Source organism: Symphalangus syndactylus, chromosome 5 (assembly GCF_028878055.3).
Source record: "Symphalangus syndactylus isolate Jambi chromosome 5, NHGRI_mSymSyn1-v2.1_pri, whole genome shotgun sequence".
In the NCBI taxonomy this organism is placed as follows: Eukaryota; Metazoa; Chordata; class Mammalia; order Primates; family Hylobatidae; genus Symphalangus; species Symphalangus syndactylus.
Genome location: NC_072427.2, coordinates 34,997,561 through 35,021,505, shown reverse-complemented (window position 1 = coordinate 35,021,505; position 23,945 = coordinate 34,997,561). Strand labels below are relative to the sequence as shown.

Here is a 23,945-nt window from a genome sequence, read left to right as displayed (position 1 = left end):
CAAATGGTAATTATGCTTTAAGTTCTTTGAGGAATCTCCACACTGCTTTCCACAATGGATGAACTAACGTACACTCCCACCAGCAGTGTATAAGTGTTCCGTTTTCTCCAATGTATAAGTGTTCTCCCTTTTCACCAGCATATCATTGTGGTTTTGATTTGCATTTATCTAATGATTAGTGATGATATGAGCATTTTTTCATATATTTGTTGGCCACATGTATGTCTTCTTTTAAGAAATGTCTGTTCATGTTCTTTGACCATTTTATAATGGGGTTATTTGTTTTTTGCTTACTGATTCAAGTTTTTTATAAATTCTGGATATTAGACCTTTGTCAGACGCATAGTTTGCAAATATTTTCTCCCATTCTGTAGGTTGTCTGTTTACTCTGTTGGTAGTTTCTTTTGCTGTGCAGAAGCTGTTTAGTTTAATTAGGTCCTACTTGTCAATTTTTTGTTTTGTTGCATTGTTTTTGAAGACTTAGTCATAAATTCTTTACCAAGGCCAATGTCCAGAATGGTATTTCCTTGGTTTTCTCCTAGGGTATTTATTGGTTTAGGTCTTAGATTTAAGTCTTTAATGCATGTTGAGTTAATTTATGTATATGGTGAGAGGAAGGGGTCTAGTTTCAATCTTCTGCATGTGGCTAGCAAGTTATCTCAACACCATTTATTGAATAGGGAATACTTTCCCCATTGTTCATTATTGTTGACTTTGTCAATGATCAGGTAGTTGTAGGTGTGTAGCTTTATTTCTGGGTTCTCTATCCTGTTCCATTGGTCCATGTTTCTGTTTTCGTACCAGTACCATGCTGTTTCAGTTACTGTAGCTTTGTAATATAGTTTGAGGTTAGGTAATGTTACACCTCTGGATTCATTATTTTTATTAGGATTGCTGTGGCTATTCCAGCTCTCTTTTGGTTCCTCCATATAGATTTTTAGAATGCTTTTTTCTAATTCTGTGAAAAATGACATTGGTAGTATGATAGGAATGGCACTGAATCTGTAAATTGCTTTGGGTAGTATGGTCATTTTATCGATGTTGATTCTTTTTATCCATGAGCATGGAATGTGTTTCTGTTTGTTTATGTTGCCTCTGATTTCTTTCAGCAATGCATTGTATTGCTCATTGTAGACATCTTTTCCCTCCTTAGTAAGCTGTATCCCTAGGTATTTTATTCTTTTTCTGGCTACTACAAATGGGATTGTGTTCTTGATTTTGCTGACCCTAGACATTATTGTTGTATAGAAATGCTACTGATTTTGTTACATTGATTTTGTATCCTGAAACTTTACTAAAGTTGTTTATCAGTTCTAGAAGCCTTGTGATGGAGTCTGTGGGTTTTCCTAGGTATAGAATTATATTGTCCATGCAGATGGACAGTTTAGCTTTCTGTCTCCCTAATTTAGATGCCTTTTATTTCTTTTTCTTGCCTGATAGCTGTGGTTAGTACTTCTAGTACTATGTTGAATAGGAGCAGTGAAAATGGGCATCCTTATCTTTTTCCAGTTCTCAAGGGGAATGCTTCCAGCTTTTGCCCATTCAGTAAGATGACATTGGCTATAGGTTTATGTTATATGGGTCTTATTATTTTGAAGTATTTTCCTTTGATGCCTAATTTGTTGATGGTTTTTAACATGAAGGGATGTTGAATTTTTTTGAAGGGGTTTTCTGTGTCTATTGAGATGGTCATATGGTTTTTGTTATTAATTCAGTTTATGTGGTGAATCACACTTATTGATTTGTGATGCAAACCAACTTTGCATCCCAGGAATAAAGTCTACTTGATCATGGTGAATTAGCTTTTTGATGTGCTTCTGGATTTGCGTGTATTTTGTTGAGGATTTTTGCATCTGTATTCATCAGGGATGTTGGCATGAAGCTTTTTTTTTTTTTTTCTGTGTCTCTGCTGGGCTTTGGTATCAGAATGATGCTGGCTTTGTAGTCTGAATTAGGGCGTAGTCCCTCCTTCTCAATTTTTTGAAATAAATTTAGTAGGATTGGCACTAGCTCTTCTTTGTATATCTGGTAGAATTCAACTGTGAATCCATCTGGTCTAGGGCTTTTTTTGATTGGTAGACTTTTTATTATTGATTTGATTTCTGAACTCATTATTGGACTGTTCAATATTGATTGCTATTTTTATTGTGCTGTTGTCCAAGTGTGTGGTTGATTTGATTTTGATTTTTGAATTTGCTGAGACTTGCCTTATGACTGAGCATGTAGTCAGTCTCAGAGTATGTGCCATGTGCAGATGAGAAGAATGTATATTTTCTTGTTGATGGTTGGAGTGTTCTATAGATGTCTATTAGGTCCAATTAGTCAAGTGTCAAGTATAAGTCCAGAATATCTTTGCTGGTTTACTGCCTTGATGATCTGCTATTAGTGGAGGTTGAAGTCCTGAGTATTATTGTTTGGTTGTCTGAATCTCTTCACAGATCGCTAAGAACTTTTTTTTTAATCTGGGTGCTCCACTGTTGGGTTGGGTGTGTATATATTTAAAATAATTAAGTGTTCTTGTTGGATTGAGCCCTTTATCATTATGTAATGCCCTTTCTTTGTCCTTTTTGATCATAGTTGGTTTAAAGCCTGTTTTATCTGATGTATGAATAGCTACCCCTGTTTTTTGTTTCCTATTAGCCTGATAGATCTTTCTCCATTTCTTTACTTTGAGCCTATATATGTTGTTACTTGTGAGATGTGTCTCTTGAAGACCGTAGTCAGTTGGTTTGTGCTTCTTTATCTAACTGGGCACTCTGTCCCCTTTAAGTGGGGGCATTTAGCCAGTTTACATTCAGGGTCAGTATTGGACTGTGAGGATTTGATCCTGTCATCATGCTATTAGCTGGCTATTATATAGACTTGATCATATAGCTGCTTTATAATATCAGTGAAGTATGTGCTTAAGTATGTCTTTGTGGTGGCAGGTATCATTCATTAATTTCCATGTTTAGCACTTCCTTTAGAAGCTCTTATAAGGCAGGTCTAGGGGTAATGAATACCCTTAGCTTTTGCTTGTCTGAAAAGGATTTCGTTTCTCCTTTGCTTATGAGGTTTAGTTTGGAATGATATGGGATTCTTGGTTGGAATTTCTTTTCTTCAAGGATATTGAAAACAGACCCCAAATCTCTTCTGGCTTATAAGGTTTCTACTAAAAGGTCCATTGTTAACCTGATGGGGTTCCCTTTGTAAGTTTTTCTCTAGCTGCATTTAAGATTTTTTCTTTTGAGTTGACCTTGGAGAATCTGATGACTGTGTTTTGGGGATGATCATCTTGCATAGTATCTCACAGGTGTTCTCTGAATTTCTTGAATTTGTATGTCACCCTCTCAAGCAAGATTGGGAAAATTTTCATGGACTATATCCTCAAATACGTTTTCCAAGTTGCTTGTTGTTTCTCCTCTTTCTGGAATGCAAATGAGTTACAGGTTTGGTCTCTATGTAATCCCCTATTTCTCAACGATTTTGTTATTTTTTTAAATTATTTTTTCTTTATTTTTGTCTGCCTGTGTTGCTTCAAAGGAGTGGCCTTCAAGCTGTGAGGTTTTTATTTTTCATTTTTATTTATTTATTTATTTATTTTTTGAGACAGAGTCTTGCTGTGTCACCCAAACTGTAGTGTAGTGGCATGATCTTGGCTCACTGCAACCTCCCCCTCCTGGGTTCAAGCGATTCTCCAGCCTCAGTCTCCCGAGTACTTGAATCTGCAAGTATGTGCCACCATGCCCAGCTAATTTTTGTATTTTTAATAGAGACGGGGTTTTGCCATGTTGGACAGGCTGGTCTCAAACTCCTGACCTCAGATGATCCACCTGCCTTGGCTTCCCAAAGTGCTGGGATTACAGGTGTGAGCCACCATGCCTGGCCAAGCTGCAAGATTCTTTTCTCAACTTGGTCTATTCTGCTTTTAATGCATCCAATTGTATTTTGAAATTCCTGGAATTTTTCATTTCCAGAAGTTCAGTTTGGTCTTTTTTTAAATGGTGATGTCATCTTTCAACTATTGGGTTGTTTTACTGTTTTTCCTGGGTTGGGTGTCAACCTTTTCTTGTATCTCAGTGTGCTTCCTTATCATCCAGATTCTGAATTCTCTGCCTGGCATTTCAGCCATTTCGTTCTGGTTAGGATCCACTACTGGGGAGCTAGTGTGATCATCTGGAGGTAAGAAGACATGCTGGCTTTTGGAGTTGCCAGAGTTCTTGTGCTGGATCTTTCTTCTGTGACAGCTGATGATTCTTTATTATTTGAAGTTGTTGTCCTTTGGGTGAGGCTTTTTGTTTTTGTGATCTTTATTGCCCTTAGGGTTTTTTGACTGTGGTGTAAGTTGGGTATAGTTGAATCACTTCATTTCTGGATGCTTTTAGGAGGCAAGACTCAGCTCCATACTGCTGGGATGCATGCTCTAACCCTGTGGGACTGGGACTGGGTCAGCAGCTTTGTCCTCTGGTCTCTCATGGTTGAGCTTTGGCTGGGATAAAGAGGCTGAGGTGCTCCCAGACCATTGACAACAGCACTCCATAGGGGACAGCAAATGGGGCATGGGTATAGGTGCCCCAGCAGGGGCACTGTGGGTAGGATGTGCTTCAGTGGGCGGTGCTGTGGGCGAAAGGCACTCCGGCAGGGGCACTGAGGGTGGGAGGTGCTCTGGTAGGGGGCACTGTGGGCTTGGGAGTTGTGCTCCGGCAGAAGTGGTGGAGGCGTTGTGGCCGGGAGGCACTCCAGCTGGGGGTGCTGTGGGTAGGGTCGCTTCTGCAGGGGGAAACCATGGGTGGGTGGGTTGCTCTGGCTGGAAATGCTGCAGGCAGGAGGCCTGGAATTTTCTTTTTTTTAAATCTGAGGTTGATTGTATTCATAGATGTAGAACACATGGATTTGGAGGGCCAACTGGACCATACTTTTTACTGTTATTTTTTATGTTTGTCAGTTGTGTATATTTCAGTCCTTGTGAGCACACTTGATGATTTATTCTATTGTTCCATTTCACTTCAGCCCTCTAGGCAAATAGTAACTATTCAGAAAAATTCTCACTGATCAATATAAAGTAAGTGGCTTTTCATTAAGATTATTTCAGAGATCATGGTACCTTGCTGGTATAAAAGAGTAAAACCCCTTTTTCTAAAGTACTTAGCTTACTTAGGGGAGGAAAATTTCTAATTGGAGAAATTTGACTGATATTTAGGAATTGTTAGTTAAATATCTATGCTGTGTGATACATGCATATATGGGAATTTTATTTCTTTCTCTGTATTTTATTAAGTAAGCATAAAATGGACTAAAATATTTTCTTTTCCTTTTGGGATATGAATTTTGGTCAGTAGGGACAGACTGTTTCTCTATAGGTTCTTTAGCAGATAGGAAGCAGATGTGGCAATGTGGGGCGACTACTAGGGGAAGAACAAATGTATGAATAATCTGGAAAAAGATTAAAGTCAATTATAAGTTAAATGTCAGCCTTTGGACCAAAGCTTTTTCATTCTTGGTACTCTAAAGAGATGAGAGCAATTGAGTGTTCTTAAACCCTCTGCCAAAAAAAAAAAAAAAAAAAAAAAAAGGTGGGGTGGCGAGAGAGAGACAGAGAGAGAGAGAGAGACTGTTTTTAAAAGCCAGTATTTCACTATACTTACTGTTTTATTTCCAGGTTTGTTTTTTTTTTTTAAACAGTCTGCTTTTGATTTTCTTTGGTTAGGTAAAACATAACCCATCATTAGCCTGTATTTGTACTTAAGAGTATTGTTTTATTTGGTTAGAGAATGTCTTTAAAATCATATGGTCTTTGTCAATGAGCTTCTAGGAATGTCTGGCATGTTTATTGGTCAAATACCTGGCAGATGGAAATGAAATTTTGTGAGGAATCTTCTGGATCAAATACAGATTTATTTTTACTTTAATAAAACTATTCAAAGCATAAAGACTTCAGTCTGAGTGTCAACAGTAGTAGCTGATGTGGGAGCAGTTGCCCGGATAGTACTTGCTGAGGATTGCAGTGATGTTCCCATTCCTGATGCCACTTTTTTGTTGTGCTTGAATTACAGACATAGACCATGTGAGCCTCTACAGGTCTTTTAGATCTCTGAAGTTCTTTATAATGTATACTGGGCATACTGTTTTCTTCTATACATAAAAAAGTGCTTTGTATTTTATTAAATGAAGATACTGTTTAGTTTTGTGTGTGACACCACCCATTCTTAGACCAATTCCATTGGCAATTATTAGATCAATTTAATTCCCCAAAGGAATACTTGAGAGACAGCTGAGAACAGTTACAATAATTTTAGTTTAAAATTATACTTAGCAGTGAGAAACAAATGATAGACTCTACAATCTAGCTTGTAAATAAATAGTAAGTAGCAATAAAATTAGAATCTATCTGTAATAAAATTAAGTTTTCCAGCTTGTCTATGCTTTTGTACACATTATTTTCACTTTTAAGTTCATCTGCCTAATTAGTAATATATATTGGGTCATAGTGATACTTAAATATCATGTTATCCTTTAAATAATAATTCCAAGAAAAGTGTAAGAAAATTCACTCATTCACTTTTTTTAAAATTAAGGATAAGCCCTTTGGAATTATTTCAGTTCATCACATTTTTTTCATTCATTCACCAAAACTTTATTGCACACTTACTAAAGATAGGTCTTAAGTTAGGTGTTGGGGCAGTGGTCACAGTATCTTTCCAGTCTTCAAGAAACTTACAGTTTAATTCTATTGAGCTAGGTTGAGTATTGGAAAAAAAATGCTCTTCAACATCTACTGGCTCTGTTACCTCTGCTCTTCACATTGGTTAACACCTTAAGGTTGAAATTAGTGAGCCCATCCTATGGTAGTTGGAGGAAAACTTAGTGAAAACCCTTTTGAAATGTATCTTAATAGCTATTGGCCACCAACATAACAGTGTTCCAGGAAAAGGAGACTTGATAGATGAAAAGATAATCTGTCAAATATATATTTTTTATAATTTAAAATTTCTCTGTAAATTAATTTTTAAAGATATAATTTACATATAATAAAATGCACACATTTTAAGTGTAGAGTTCAATGAATTTTGACAGAGTATGTACCCTTGTACCCATAACTCTAGTTGTTCACCTGAGAGAGAAACTTGGAGTTATTCTGGATTCCTTTCTTTATCACATCTAAATGATTACTAATTTCTGTCCATGCTACACTCTAAACTTCCATAGAACCTCTCCCCTCTTTACTCTCCTGACTACTACCTTGGTTTTTGACATGTTAAACCTTGTTTTTCACCTCTATTACCGCAGTCTACTTTATAACTAGCTTTTGATTCTTATCTCTTTTCTTTTTCATATACCCTTCATGACGTTATTAATTTGTGATTTTTCTAAAATACTATTCTGATCATATTACCTGCCTTGCTTAAAATCCCTTCATGACTCTTTACAGTTCCCATTCTCAATTATTGTTTTGATGGCAGCATCATTTATCAAATAGAAAATACACATAGAAAAGCAGATTTGTGGAGGGAAGGTGATGAGTTAGTTCACTTTAACAAAATGGAAGAAATAAAACATTGCCTTCAGAGGCATTTTTATTTGATTCAAGCTTTATGTACACAACTATGGGGGATGGAGAGAAAAAGCCATCACAAATACCAGAAACTGTTCTGAGATTTTTATATTGATGAAGAAAATGAATTTTGGCAATGCTAGGTGGGAAAAATTATGTTTGTTCAAGCTCGTTTATACTTTAAGTGATGATTAAGTTTAAATTTATAAACTCACATCTTCACCTTCATATACTTGTTTGTTAAAAAACGCCTTCCAATATTTATCTAAACATGTCTCGAACACTATGAGTTGCATATAAATTGTGAGGTTTACCTTTTAGATTGGTAAAGACAAGCTCTGAGGTAAAATAATTAATAACAGGGTATCTTTTTACCTTGAGTGTGAGGAAAACATAGAAGAAATATTTAAATATGACAATAAAAGCAGTGAACTTTATTCTTGCTGTAGAACTTGCTTCAACCTTGTTAGTACCTACATTATTTTCTATACCATGAATATTCTATATCATCTAGCTTTTCTTGACACAGTGAGAAGAGATATTTAATTTAGTGCCTGAATAAATAAAGTATTTATAGTACTATAAAGTACTGGTAATTTAGTGCCTGAATAAATAAAGTATTTGTAAAGTATTTGTGTACTGAATGAGAATGACTCTAATATAAATGAGTTTTACCAAGGTGCCCTGTGGTATTATTTAGAAAAGTCATTATTTCTTTAAAAAATGAAAATCCCCGCCAGGCGTGGTGGCTCACGCCTGTAATCCCAGCACTCTGGGAGGCCGAGGAGGGCGGATCACCTGAGGTCAGGAGTTCAAGACCAGCCTGGCCATGGTGAAACCCTGTCTCTACTAAAAATACAAAAAATTAGCTGGGCGTGGTGGTGCACACCTGTAATCCCAGCTACTCAGGAGGCTGAGGCAGGAAAATCACTTGAACCCGGGAGGCGGAGGTTGCAGTGAGCTGAGATTGTGCCATTGCGCTCCAGTCTGGGCAACTAGAGTGAAACTCCATGAAAGAAAGGAAGGAAGGAAGGAGGGAGGGAGGAAATGAAGGAAGGAAGGAAGGAAGGAAGGAAGGAAGGAAGGAAGGAAGGAAGGAAGGAAGGAAGGGAAATTCCAATCAAAATCCCATAGATTATTTATAGATATCAACAATTGGATTCTAAAGTTTATATGAAAAGGCCAGAAAGAAAGAAAATCAAAATCAAAATCCCATAGGTTATTTATAGATATCAACAATTGAATTCTAAAGTTTATATGAAAAGGCCAGACCTGGAATAGTGACACAATATGGAAGAATAAAGTTGGAGGATTCACACTAACCTTTTGCAAGACTGTTTTGTATGGTTAAAATAAACAGATGATCAAAGTATGTTTTCACAAATCACACAATTTATTGCCATACAAAGAGCTTATCATTTTTATTTCTAATGCTCAAAGAATGGAAGAATAACAGGAATAAACATCACAGGGAATATACTCAATAGATAAAGTACATTATCTACATATTGGATGAGTTCCAATTTAGTTTAGAGTCCAGTTTTTAAAGTCTAGTTGCTAAATTAGGATGGAAGCTTGCCTCTGTGGATGTAAAGTCTAATCAAAGTTTGGAGAGTACTTTTCTATAAGTGGTTTCAGGAGGGATGGTTTGATCACCACAGTGTACATCCATAACAATGTGCAAGGTCCCTCAACACTAGTAAGTAGTGCCAGTGTTACTGGGTTTTGGAGGATAGTTCAAAGGCTGACAGAGAGCAACCCCGCTAGTCTGATATTTTGGTCTTTGGAGAAATGTCTGACATAGAGTAGCCCTGACAAAGCCTGAGTTATCAATCTGTCAAAATCTTGGGTTTATATGTGTTTTTAAAGTCTAGTAGTTGAGCCCAATAACTCATGTATGTGGTCTGATGAGGAATGATATAACTTCATGTTCTTTTCAGAGCAAAACATGTATCATTCATGTAGTAAATAAACTAAGTGTTTAAATCATTTCAAAGCTATATAATAAAGTTCCCTTATAAAACTACAGTAATCATGACAGTGTGGTATTGGTGAAAGAGTAGACACATGTATCAATGGAACCAAATAAAAGGCCCAGAAATAGACCCATACAAATATAGTCAGGTGATCTTTGCTAAAGGAGCAAAAGCAATTCAATAGAGAAAGGATAGTCTTTTCAACAAATGGTACTGGAACAATTGGATGTCCATATGAAAAAAAAGGAATATAGACATGGACCTTACACCTTTCACTAAATTAACTCAAAATGGATCACAGACTTAAATGTAAAACACAAAACTATTAAACTTCTAAAGAAAACTTAGGAGAAAATCCAGACAACCTTGGATTTGGCAATTAGTTTTTACATACAAGACCAAAAGTAGGATCTATGAAAGAAAAAATTGTTAAGTTGGGCATCATTAAAATTAGAAACATCTGTTCTGTGAAAGACACTGTTAAAAGAATGAAAAGACAAGCCACAGACTGGGATAAATATTTGCAAAGCATCTATCTAATAAAAGACTTGTATCCAAATTTAAAAAAATCTTAAAATTCCACAGTAAGAGAAGAAAGAATCCAATTTAAAATGGGCAAAAGAGCTGAAAACACAAAGAAGATACATGGATGGCAAGTATGCATATGAAAAGATGCTTAGCATCTTTTGTCATTAGGGAATAGCATATTAAAACAATGAGATACCACTACGTACCTCTTGGAGTGGCTGACATCCCAGAACACAGATACCAAATGCTGGTGAGGATGGTGAGCTGTTCAGATTGCAAGATGATACAGCCACTTTGGAAGATAGTTTGGCAGTTTCTTACAAAGCTAAAATAAATGTAGTCTTATTGTAATATCCAGCAGTTATACTCTTAGGTATTTATCCATTTGAGTTGAAAACTTATGCCCACACAAAAAGTTGCAGGTGAATATTTACAGCAGCTTTATTCATAATCAACCAAAACTGGAAGCAGCCACGATGTCCTCAGTAGGTGAATGGATAAAGAAACTATGGTACATCCATACAGTGGAATATTGCTCAGTGATAAAAAGAAATGAGCTATGAAGCCACAAAAAGACATGGATGAAACAAATGCATATTGCTAAGCGAAAGAAGTCAATCTGAAAAGGCTACATATTACATGATTCCAATTATATGACATTCTAGAAATGGCAGAACTTAGTGACAGTAGAAAGATCAGTGGTTGCCAGTGATTTGGGAGGAGGAGAGAAGATCAAATGGCTAAAGTACAGCGGATTTTTCTAGTGTCATGAAACAGTTCTCTAAGATACTTTAATGGTGGATACATGACATTATGCATTTGTCAAAGCCTGTAGAAATTTACATAGGGAAAAAGTAAGCCTTAATATATGCAAATTTTAAAAAATCACTTACGAGTTTAGAGGATCTCAGAAAGGAATGCAGACTGACAAGAGAATCTAACTGTATTAAAAATGTATGAAACAACCTCCCTAAAGGGGTGGGGGAAAAGGCACTGATCTAAGAAACTTTGGAAATGAGCCTGTAAGACTAAATGCAAAAGCAATTACACCTAATCATTGAACTTTAGTTGATAAAGTTGTTTCTCATTGGGGGTACACATTAAACATTCTGATACCTCTATACATACATATTGGAATTGAATAATTAAGTAAATGGAGAGTTGATGGTTTGAAGCCAAACTTCTTGTTGAAGTAGAAATGTTCAGATAAGCAAGGGAAGGAGGCTAGAATGATTCATTTGGTGACGGATTAGAGTTAGAGACATCAGTATAAACTCATCTTTAGCTTAATATAGGCACAGATGGCACAGATGGACAGATGGTTACTTAAAGAAATATTTATAGATATATGCATATACACAGGTTTCTGTACACACATATATTTTCTTGCTGTGTCAGCTGAGAGGGACTAAAGGAAATGACCCACAGTAGCAAGAAGTACACTTAGCCCCCAGATCTTTGTTTCTAATTCTAGTCTCCAATAAAAGGAACTATGGCTCCTCAGAAATGGCTGATTCTAGGACCAGGACAGGAATTAGTCTAGAAAATACATGAGTATAGAAAATCTTGTAGTGCCAGAAAGTAAGAAAGTGCTCAGAAAAAAAAAAAATCCACATCGATGGGAACCAAAGGGACATAGAAGCCAATTGAAAGAGCTTCCAATGGCCAAAGCTAGAACAACAAAATAGTAAAATTGTATTGGATAATAACCCAAAGCATAGAATAAATATCCATGAGTTCAGACTCAGGGTCCTCAAGGAGGAGGAGCTTAACTTCCCACTCCCTAAGTGTGGGCTGCACATGGTGACTTCCTTACAAATAGTTGAGTATGAAAAGGAGAGGATGCAATGGTAACTTTACACTGGAGAAACCTGAAGAACATAACCTCAGCCTCAGCCTTGAACATGTTGATCAGGGTCAACATCGACAGTAATAAGTCATATTAATAATGTATACCAGCTGGGCATAGTGGTCATGCCTGTTAATTCCAGCACTTTGGGGGGCCAAGGTGGGAGGATCGCTTAAACAGGAGTTCGAGACCAGCTTGGGCAACATAGTGAGACCCTTTTTATTTTCTAGACAAAATAAAAAGTAAAACATTAGCCAGGCATGATGGTACATACGTGTAGTTCCAACTACTTGGGTTGCTCAGGTGGGAGGATTGCTGGAGCCCAAGAGTTTGAGGTTAGGATGAGCTATGATTGTACCACTGAAACCCAGCCTGGATGACACAGTGAGACCTGGTCTCAAAAAAAAAAAAAAAAAAAAATGTAGGTATCTTAACCCCCATCTAATCATGAGAAAAATATCAGACAAATCCTAATAGGGGGTCATCCTACAAAATAACTGATGAGTATTCCTCGAAACTGTCAAGACATCAAAAACAAGCCAAGTCTGAGAAATTGTCACAGCCAAGAGGAGCCTCAGGAGATATGACAACTAAATGTAATATGTAAAACCTGGATAAAATACAGGCTTTAGCTACTAAGAATATGTTTACATTGGTTAATTAATTGTAACAAATGTACTATACTAACACAAGATGTTAACAATAGGGGAAACTGGGTGTGGGGTATATGGGAACTCTCTGTACTATCTTCTCAATTTTTCTGTAAATCTAAAACTGTGCTAAAAATAAAGTCTATTAAAAATGAAAGTATTATCTTAAGGCCTCAGAATAATCCAGTGGTTTCTGTCTCTCCTGCAGTTTTGACAGTGTTTCCTGCCTTGCTGACTCTTCTTCCCTCTCAGACATCACCTTTGATGGCAATCCCATAGCTCAAGAGTCATGGTACAAACACACTGTCCTTCAGAATATGATGCAGCTGCGCCAGCTAGATATGAAGAGAATCACGGTGAGAATCCTTCCAAAGTGTTCACCATGTTGTTGTCCTTAGTGTGGATTAGGAAATTGGGATGCATATTCTTTGCTTGAAATGCTTCTTAATTTTAATGAACTATGGGTTATCATGATTGTATACTTCATAATTGCAATTATGTAGTTTTTAATGCCTGACCCCATCCCAAGTTTAATTGAGCAAGACTTTTAAAATTCCTAGCCTTCTGTTTAAATTAATCATCATGTTTATTTTTCATTCTTGCTTAATATCCAACTAATAATTTATTTTGAAATGAATGAGTGAGAATTTCTTTAAGTTACGTAGCATAGTGGTTAAGAGCATGGGCACTGGAGCCAGATTGCCTGCGTCTGAATTCTGGCTTGATTGCTTTCTGGCCATAGGCCTTTGGCAATGTATTTAACCTTTGTTATTTAACCTTTGTATACCTCATTTCCCTCAAAGTAAAATGGGGATCAGAATTATGTCATTGGGTTGTTGCGAAGATAAAATAAAGTACTACACCTTAGAAAATAAGGTACTACACCTTAGACTGCGAGGCTCCTAGGAGGCATTTGTATGTAGTTGTTATTGTTGATGGATGTTGTATCTCCCAAAGTAGCTACCTCTTTTTATTCATCGTATCTCCATGTTAAGATATTTTCTAGACTTAGATGTTTTAATATGGTTTCTGATCTAAGTGAAATGCTGTGCATAATATCTCCCTCTTTTTAGGTGTACAATGTGTATTAGCGTATTATAGGATCCAAGAAGTTCTGTAATTAAATAAACTTGTTTAACTTTGTTTCTTTGACCAGGTTTATTTGTTATGAGAAAACACACTTTAATAATCTCAGTTTGATAGTCTCTGACCTAGAAAAATATCCTAAGCCTCTACCTATTTTCTCTCTTCTGGACTGCTGATTTTCATGTGAATTCTGATGATCACCTAGGTTTATGCAGTTGCCAACTGACCTATTTCTTTGTATTTTAGCATCACAATGTGTGCAGTTTACATTTATGCCTCAGCAATACTGTGGACCTCTAAGGTGGCTAGCTAATAGCTAAAACTGTGGATGAATTGATGGATACCAGAGGTCTTCTAGTGTTCTGCCTCTCTCTCTATTCCATGGTGGAGCTATGGTTCTTTGTCTTCTTAGTTAATTCAGCTCTATAGTGTCAACACTGTTTCATATTTTTGTGGTGACTCTTTTTTTTTTAAAGATTACATAAACATATTTAATAATTTGATTTGCAGCTTCGGTTTTTTTCCTTCAAACTTCCTGATAAAGTTATTAATCATAAGTTAAGTGCCTTAAAAGACAGGCAATTAGAGGAAAGAAGTAAATAATTACACAAAGAACTAAATATTCCAAATATTGAATACTCTCCAATTAATTAACCGTAAAGTAAAAGTTTCAAGTCCTCATGGACTTACAATTCATATTCTCATTAGCAAAGCAAACTTGTCCTATAGCATTGCTAAAGATGATAATTTTTATTATTATTATTATTATACTTTAAGTTTTAGGGTACGTGTGCACAATGTGCAGGTTTGTTACATATGTATCCATGTGCCATGTTGGTGTGCTGCACCCATTAACTCATCATTTAGCATTAGGTATATCTCCTAATGCTGTCCCTCCCCCCTCCCCCCACCCCACAACAGTCCCCGGAGTGTGATGTTCCCCTTCCTGTGTCCATGTGTTCTCATTGTTCAGTTCCCACCTATGAGTGAGAACATGCAGTGTTTGTTTTTTTGTCCTTGCGATAGTTTACTGAGAATGATGGTCTCCAGCTTCATCCATGTCCCTACAAAGGACATGAACTCATCATTTTTTATGGCTGCATAGTATTCCATGGTGTATATGTGCCACATTTTCTTAATCCAGTCTATTGTTGTTGTACATTTGGGTTGGTTCCAAGTCTTTGCTATTGTGAATAGTGCCGCGATAAACATACGTGTGCATGTGTCTTTATAGCAGCATGATTTATAGTCCTTTGGGTATATACCCAGTAATGGGATGGCTGGGTCAAATGGTATTTCTAGTTCTAGATCCCTGAGGAATCGCCACACTGACTTCCACAATGGTTGAACTAGTTTACAGTCCCACCAACAGTGTAAAAGTGTTCCTATTTCTCCACATCCTCTCCAGCACCTGTTGTTTCCTGACTTTTTAATGATCGCCATTTTAACTGGTGTGAGATGATATCTCATTGTGGTTTTGATTTGCATTTCTCTGATGGCCAGTGATGATGAGCATTTTTGCATGTGTTTTTTGGCTGCATAAATGTCTCCTTTTGAGAAGTGTCTGTTCATGTCCTTCACCCACTTTTTGATGGGGTTGTTTTTTCTTGTAAATTTGTTTGAGTTCATTGTAGATTCTGGATATTAGCCCTTTGTCAGATGAGTAGGTTGTGAAAATTTTCTCCCATTTTGTAGGTTGCCTGTTCACTCTGATGGTAGTTTCTTTTGCTGTGCAGAAGCTCTTTAGTTTAATTAGATCCCATTTGTCAATTTTGGCTTTTGTTACCATTGCTTTTGATGTTAAAATGATAAAGGGGATATCACCACTGATCGATCCCACAGAAATACAATCTACCATCAGAGAATACTACAAACACCTCTACGCAAATAAACTAGAAAATCTAGAAGAAATGGATAAATTCCTCGACAAATACACCCTCCCAAGACTAAACCAGGAAGAAGTTGAATCTCTGAATAGACCAGTAACAGGCTCTGAAATTGTGGCAATAATCAATAGCTTACCAACCAAAAAGAGCCCAGGACCTGATGGATTCACAGCCGAATTCTACCAGAGGTACAAGGAGGAACTGGTACCATTCCTTCTGAAACTATTCCAATCAATAGAAAAAGAGAGAATCCTCCCTAACACATTTTATGAGGCCAGCATCATCCTGATACCAAAGCCTGGCAGAGACACAACCAAAAAAGAGAATTTCAGACCAATATCCTTGATGAACATTGATGCAAAAATCCTCAGTAAAATACTGGCAAACCGAATCCAGCAGCACATTAAAAAGCTTATCCACCATGATCAAGTGGGCTTCATCCCTGGGATGCAAGGCTGGTTCAACATACGCAAATCAATAAATGTAATCCAGCATATAAACAGAACCAAAGACAAAAACCACATGATTATCTCAATAGATGCAGAAAAGGCCTTTGACAAAATTCAACAACCCTTCATGCTAAAAACTCTCAATAAATTAGGTATTGATGGGACATATCTCAAAATAATAAGAGCTACCTATGACAAACCCACAGCTAGTATCATACTGAATGGGCAAAAACTGGAAGCATTCCCTTTGAAAACTGGCACAAGACAGGGATGCCCTCTCTCACCGCTCCTATTCAACATAGTGTTGGAGGTTCTGGCCAGGGCAATCAGGCAGGAGAAGGAAATAAAGGGTATTCAATTAGGAAAAGAGGAAGTCAAACTGTCCACATTTGCAGATGACATGATTGTATATCTAGAAAACCCCATTGTCTCAGCTCAAAATCTCCTTAAGCTGATTAGCAACTTCAGCAAAGTCTCAGGATACAAAATCAATGTACAAAAATCACAAGCATTCTTGTACACCAATAACAGACAAACAGAGCCAAATCATGAGTGAACTCCTATTCACAGTTGCTTCAAAGAGAATAAAATACCTAGGAATCCAACTTACAAGGGACCTGAAGGACCTCTTCAAGGAGAACTACAAACCACTGCTCAATGAAATCAAAGAGGATACAAACAAATGGAAGAACATTCCATGCTCATGGGTTGGAAGAATCAATATCGTGAAAATGGCCATACTGCCCAAGGTAATTTATAGATTCAATGCCATCCCCATCAAGCTACCAATGACTTTCCTCACAGAATTGGAAAAAACTACTTTAAAGTTCATATGGAACCAAAAAAGAGCTCGCATCGCCAAGTCAATCCTAAGCCAAAAAGAACAAAGCTGGAGGCATCACGCTACCTGACTTCAAACTATACTACAAGGCTACAGTAGCCAAAACAGCATGGTACTGATACCACAACAGAGGCATAGATCAATGGACCAGAACAGAGCCCTCAGAAATAATGCCATGTATCTACAACTATCTGATCTTTGACAAACCTGACAAAAGCAATGGGGAAAGGATCCCTATTTAATAAATGGTGCTGGGAAAACTGGCTAGCCATATGTAGAAAGCTGAAACTGGATCCCTTCCTTACACCTTATACAAAAATTAATTCAAGATGGATTAAAGACTTACATGTTAGACCTAAAACCATAAAAACCCTAGAAGAAAACCTAGGCAATACCATTCAGGACATAGGTTTATGGTGACTCTTTACCCTTATCTCCATGTCTTTCTTAGTTAAGCACCTTTGCTACTTCTTAAATTGCTCTTTCCAATGAGGTTGAGATGAGTGGGATAAGATTTAGAGCTAACTCATTTGTATAAATTAGTACATAATTATATGGTATGTTCCTCATAGTGAATTTATTTGTCAGTCTTGTCTACCCAAACAATATATAGTCTTTAAAGGCTGAAACCATTCTTCTTTCTTGCCTGGCACCTACAGATTACTAGCATCTAATTCTCACACCACACTGAACTTTTACCAGTTATATCAATATTGTTCATATAGCAAAAAGATGCAGTTTAAAATTATACATTGCATTATAGATGAATTTTGTTGTCATATCTCTAAAGTCATCATTTTTCTGCAAGTATTTCTCAGTATTTCTTTGATTTTCATGACTGATATTTATGAAGATTACAGGTCAGTTTTTTTGTAGAATGACCCTCAGTTCAGATTTTTTTATGTTTCCTCATGATTAATTTTTACTTATAGGTTTTTGGCATTAATATCATAGTACTGATTTTGTATTTTTCTCATTGCATCTTAGACCAGCATGTCTTACAACATGTTCTTCATATTTATCTCTTTATTGAGGATGCTTACTTTAGGATGATTTCTGTCAAGCTTTACTTTGTGAAGATTCTCTTTTTCCCTGTGTAATCCCATTCCTCATAAAAATTTAAATTTATTCATTCATTCATATCTATATGGACTTAGGGTATTTAGTCTCGTCTTTTGTTTATAACTTTTTAGTAACTTTAGTGTGGAAGCTGTACCTTTTTTAAGGACTTTTGATAACAAATGTCAGCAAACAGCCTATGAGCTGGCTACCTGTTTTTGTAAATAAAGTTGTATTGGAACACAGCGATGCCCATTCATTTATGTATTATCTATGTTTGCTTTGATGCTGCAATGGCAGAGTCAAGTAGTTGCTATGGATACTATATGGCCTACAAGCCCAAAATATATATTATCTGGCTGAAAAAGTTTGCTGATGCCAGTAACTGTTTTTTCTCTTTCAGAAACAATATCTTAATTGAATTTTTATGTAAATTACCATATAAACATTCTTACTGTGGTGGATTACACAAATATTTAATGAACTTCTGTGCACTGGGGCAGTGGTTCCTAAACTGCATGCAGAGGATGCTGCAGTGAACTTATAGGAAGTGAATATTTTTAACTTCCAAGGGAAACACAGTGAGATTTCACATCTGTGAGACTGTGAGCAAATTAGTAGCTCCAACAGTTTACCATTTCAACATGAGCTCACACTATATTTCTTTCAATCACATCCTATCTTTGAAAAGCTGAATTTTCGGTAGTTGTAATAAAAATAAATACCTTGCCAAAATCAGTATCGTACAGGAAATGAGGATGGCAGTGTCCAATGTGATTCTCTGTTTGAGAAATTGTATAACGTCCTCCTGGTTCTACACATTCCATTGATAAGTAGTTGTGGTTATTTAAAAATGATACAAAATATTTTTTCTTTCTATTTACATATACTATTTTTTAATTGCTACTAAATTGCTAGACCATGAATACTTATTAAATTGTTTCGACCAAACTACTTAGTAAACAGAGTTGTCACATATTTCTTTTGGCCTAGAGGCACTGTGAAAAAATCCCTGAGACTATTAGGTATCTTGAACTCAGGAGTTTCTGTACTAGGATATATATTAGACACTAGAGATGAAAAGATCAAAATCACAGTTCACGCCCTAAAGTTACTTGCAATCGTCTGCAGAGGCAACCATGCAGCCAGATTACAATGCAAAATGACAATCCAGAGAGATAAGATTGCTAGATGGATCAATAGAGATATATGTTTGTGTCAACACACACCCAGGGCAAAATGATATCAAAGAGCAAAGCAATCCCAAGTCTACCTGAAAAACGGAAAAGTTCCAAAGGAGAAAATAATTGACTCAAGACTTTAAGAGGGGTAAAGAAGAAGGAGGATGTATTTGTGGAGAATAAAGGCATGCAAAATGCAGAAGGAAGCTGAGAGAATATAGCAGCTGACAGGAGTTTAACATGGCTAAGCATTGAGTGTACATGGCTGAGGGGCATAGAGAGAGACAAGTATGTCTGACAGGCAAGGACAGGCAAGGGCTAGGGCATTTTATATCATAATAAGGAGTTTAGATTTTTATCTTGAACATAATAGGAGAAACCCTTGAAGAGTTTAAGGTAGTTAAATTGGATTTGCCTATTAAGAAGACTGTCTTTCTGGGTTCAGCCTTGAAGGTGGATCGGAGAAGATGTGATGCGTGATGAGATGAGAAGCAAGGAGATTAATCAGAGTAAGAGTCTGGGTATCTGATCCAGAGGAATGGCAAGAGATAATATGATGCCATCTGTCACTGGCCTCAACTCCTATTTTGCTTTATCTTTCTTAAGAAGAATGGGTTTTAGTTTGTAAAGATTAGCATAAAGATTAATAAGATAAAAGTGAAGCTTAGGATAGGTAAATAAGTAAGTTGGAACTCAGGCCCACATCTAGAGCAAGCGTTGGCAAATTTTATCTGTAAAGGACCTGATAGTAAATATTTTAGTAAATATTTTGGGGCCTGCATATTGTCTATTGAAACTACTCAGTTCTCCCATTGTAGTATGAAAAAAGGCATGGACAATACATATATGAATAAGCATGACTCTGTTCCAAGAGAATGTTATTTAGAAAAACAGGTGGCTGACTTTGGCCTGTGGCCTAGAGTTTGGCAGTCCTTAATCTAGAGCACTGAATAAATCGCTGAACCATTGAGAGTTGTGTCTAGGTAGGGGTATAGAATAATGGAGCAGCTGAAAGGTAAGATGAACTAACCTTTTTTTTTTTTTTGCAATATTGCTTTATTTATTTATTTGTTTATTTTTTATTATACTTTAAGTTCTGGGATACATGTGCAGAATGTGCAGGTTTGTTACATAGGTATACAGGTGCCATGGTGGTTTGCTGCACCTATCAACCCGTAATCTGCATTACATATTTCTCCTAATGCTATCCCTCTCCTTGCCCCCACACCCCAACAGGCCCCAGTGTGTGATGTTCCCGTCCCTGTGCCCATGTGTTCTCATTGTTAAACTCCCACTTATGAATGAGAACATGCAGTGTTTGGTTTTCTGTTACTGTGTTAGTTTGCTGAGAATGATGGTTTCCAGCTTCATCCATGTCCCTGCAAAGGACATGAACTCATTCTTTTTTATGGCTGCATAGTATTCCATGGTGTGTATGTGCCACATTTTCTTTATCCAGCCTAAGATTTATGGGCATTTTGGTTCCAAGTCTTTGCTTTTGTGAATACTGCTGCAATAAACATATGTATGCATGTGTCTTTATAGTAGAATGACTTATAATCCTTTGGGTATATACCCAGTAATGGGATTGCTGGGTCAAATGGTATTTCTAGTTCTAGATCCTTGAGGAATTGCTGCACTGTCTTCCACAATGGTTGAACTAATTTACACTCCTACCAACAGTGTAAAAGCGTTCCTATTTCTCCACATTCTCTCCAGCGTCTGTTGTTTCCTGACTTTTTAATGATCACCATGCTAACTGGCATGATTTGCATTTCTCTAATGTGGTTTGATTTGCATTTCTCTAATGACCAGTGATGATGAGCTTTTTTTTCATGTTTGTTGGCTGCACAAATGTCTTCTTTTGAGAAGTGTCTGTTCATGTCCTTCCCCCACTTTCTGATGGGGTTGTTTTTTTCTTGTAAATTTGTTTACGTTCCTCATAGATTCCGGATATTAGCCCTTTGTCAGATAGGTAGATTGCAAAAATTTTCTTCCATTCTGTAGGTTACCTGTTGACTCTGATGATAGTTTCTTTTGCTGTGCAAGAAGCTCTTTAGTTTGATTAGGTCCCATTTGTCAATTTTGGCTTTTGCTGCCATTGCTTTTGGTGTTTTAGTCATGAAGTCTTTGCCCATGCCTATGTCCTGAATGGTATTGCCTAGGTTTTCTTCTAGGGTTTTCATGGTTTTAGGTCTTAAGTTTAAGTCTTTAATCTATTTTGAGTTAATTTTTGTATAAGGTGTAAGGAAGGGGTCCAGTTTCAGTTTTCTGCATATGGCTAGTAGCCAGTTTTCCCAACACCATTCATTAAATAGGGAATCCTTTACCCATTGCTTGTTTTTGTCAGGTTTGTCAAAGATCAGATGGTTGTAGATGTGTGGCATTATTTCTGAGGCCTCTGTTCTGTTCCATTGGTCTATATATCTGTTTTGGTACCAGTACCTTGTTGTTTTGGTTACTGTAGCCTTGTAGTATAGTTTGAAGTCAGGTAGCATGATGCCTCCAGTTTTGTTCATTTTCTTAGGATTGTCTTGGCTATATGGGCTCTTTTTTGGTTCTATATGGATTTAAAGTAGTTTTTTCTAATTCTGTGAAGAAAGTCAATGGTAGCTTGATGGGAATAGCATTAAATATATAAATTACTTTGGGCAGTATGGCCATTTTCTTTTTTTTTTTTTTTTTTTTTGAGACAGAGTCTTGCTCTGTCGCCCAGGCTGGAGTGCAGTGGCGCAATCTCGGCTCACTGCAAGCTCCGCCTCCCGGGTTCACACCATTCTCCTGCCTCAGCCTCTCTGAGTAGCTGGGACTACAGGCACCCGCCACCACGCCCGGCTAATTTTTTGTATTTTTAGTAGAGTTGGGGTTTCACTGTGGTCTCGATCTGACCTCGTGATCCGCCTGCCTCAGCCTCCCAAAGTGCTGGGATTACAAGCGTGAGCCACTGCGCCCGGCCGTATGGCCATTTTCACAATATTGATTCTTCCTATCCATGAGCATAGAATGTTTTTCCATTTGTATCCTCTCTCATATCCCTGAGCAGTGGTTTGTAGTTCTCCTTGAAGAGATCCTTCACATCCCTTGTAAGTTGTATGCCTAGACATTTTCTTCTGTTTGTAGCAATTGTGAATGGGAGTTTGCTCATTATTTGGCTCTCTATTATTGGTGTATAGGAATGCTTGTGATTTTTGTACATTGATTTTGTATTCTGAGACTTTGCTGAAGTTGCTTATCAGCTTAAGGAGTTTTTGGGCTGAGACGATGGGGTTTTCTAAATATACAATCATGTCATCTGCAAACAGAGATAATTTGGCTCCTCTCTTCCTATCTGAATACCCTTTATTTTTTTCTCTTGCCTGATTGCCTGGGCCAGAACTTCCAATAGTATGTTGAATAGGAGTGGTGAGAGAGGGCATCCTTGTCTTTTGCCAGTTTTCAAAGGGAATGCGTCCAGCTTTTGCACATTCAGTATGATATTGGCTATGGGTTTGTCATAAATAACTCTTATTATTTTGAGATATGTTCCATCAATACCTAGTTTGTTGAGTTTTTTCAGCATGAAGCGGTGTTGAATTTTTATCAAAGGCCTTTTCTGCATCTGTTGAGATAATCATATGGTTTTTGTCATTGGTTCTGTTTATGTGATGGATTACATTTATTGATTTGCGTATGTTGAACCAGCCTTGCATCCCAGGGATGAAGCTGAGTTGATCGTGGTGGATAAGCTTTTTAATGTGCTGCTGGATTCGGTTTGCCAGTATTTTATTGAGGATTTTCGCATCGATGTTCATCAGGGATACTGGCCTGAAATTTCCTTTGTGTGTGTGTGTGTGTGTCTCTGCCAGGTTTTATTATCAGGATGATGCTGGCCTCATAAAATGAGTTAGGGAGGAGTCCCTCTTTTTCTATTGTTTGGAATAGTTTCAGAAGGGAAAGTACCTGCTCCTCTTTGTACCTCTGGTAGAATTCAGCTGTGAATCCATCTGGTCCTGGGCTTTTTTTGGTTGGTAGGCTATTAATTACTGTCTCAGTTACAGAACTTGTTACTGGTGTATTCAGGGATTCAACTTCTTTGTAGTTTAGTCTTGGGAGGGTATATGTGTCCAGGAATTTATCTGTTTCTTCTAGATTTTCTAGTTTATTTGCATAGAGGTGTTTATAGTATTCTCTGATGGTAGTTTGTGTTTCTGTGGGATCAGTGGTGATCTCCCCTTTATCATGTTTTATTGGTATATTTGATTCTTCTCTCTCTTCTTCTTTATTTGTCTGGCTAGTGGTCTATCTATTTTGTTGATCTTTTCAAAAAACCAGCTCATGGATTCATTGATTTTTTGAAGGGTTGTTCGTTCTCTATCCCCTTCAATTCTGCTCTGATCTTAGTTATTTCTTGTCTTCTACTAGCTTTTGAATTTGTTTGCTCTTGCTTCTCTAATTCTTTCAATTGTGATGTTAGGATGTCAATTTTAGATCTTTCCCACTTTCTCCTGTGGCCATTTAGTGCTATAAATTTCCCTCTAAACACTGCTTTGGCACCCAGAGATTCTGGTACGTTGTCTTTGTTCTCATTGGTTTCAAAGAACTTCTTTATTTCTCCCTTAAATTCGTTATTTACCCAGTATTCATTCAGGAGCAGGTTGTTCAGTTTCCATGTAGTTTTGTGGTTTTGAGTTCGTTTCTTAATCCTGAGTTCTAATTTGATTGCACTGTGGTCTGAGAGACTGTTTGTTATGATTTCCATTCTTTTGCATTTGCTGAGGAATGTTTTACTTCCAATTATGTGGTCAATTTTAGAATAAGTACGATGTGGTGCTGAGAAGATGTTTATTCTGTTGATATGGGGTGGAGAGTTCTGTAGACGTCTATTAGGTCCACATGGTCCAGAGCTGAGTTCAAGTCCTGAATATCCGTG

At 37.0% G+C, this 23,945-nt stretch overlaps 1 protein-coding gene across 6 annotated transcripts in view; it reads left to right on the top strand.

The window, feature by feature from the left end:
- LRRC49 (leucine rich repeat containing 49) overlaps nucleotides 1-23,945 on the top strand; it is a 161,367-nt gene that overhangs the window by 60,558 nt on the left and 76,864 nt on the right. For all 6 annotated transcript variants that reach the window (XM_055277921.2, XM_055277917.2, XM_055277920.2 and 3 more), the window contains one exon: nucleotides 12,743-12,890. In XM_055277921.2, coding sequence (XP_055133896.1) covers nucleotides 12,743-12,890 — 148 coding nt within the window. The remainder of the gene's footprint in view (nucleotides 1-12,742; nucleotides 12,891-23,945) is intronic.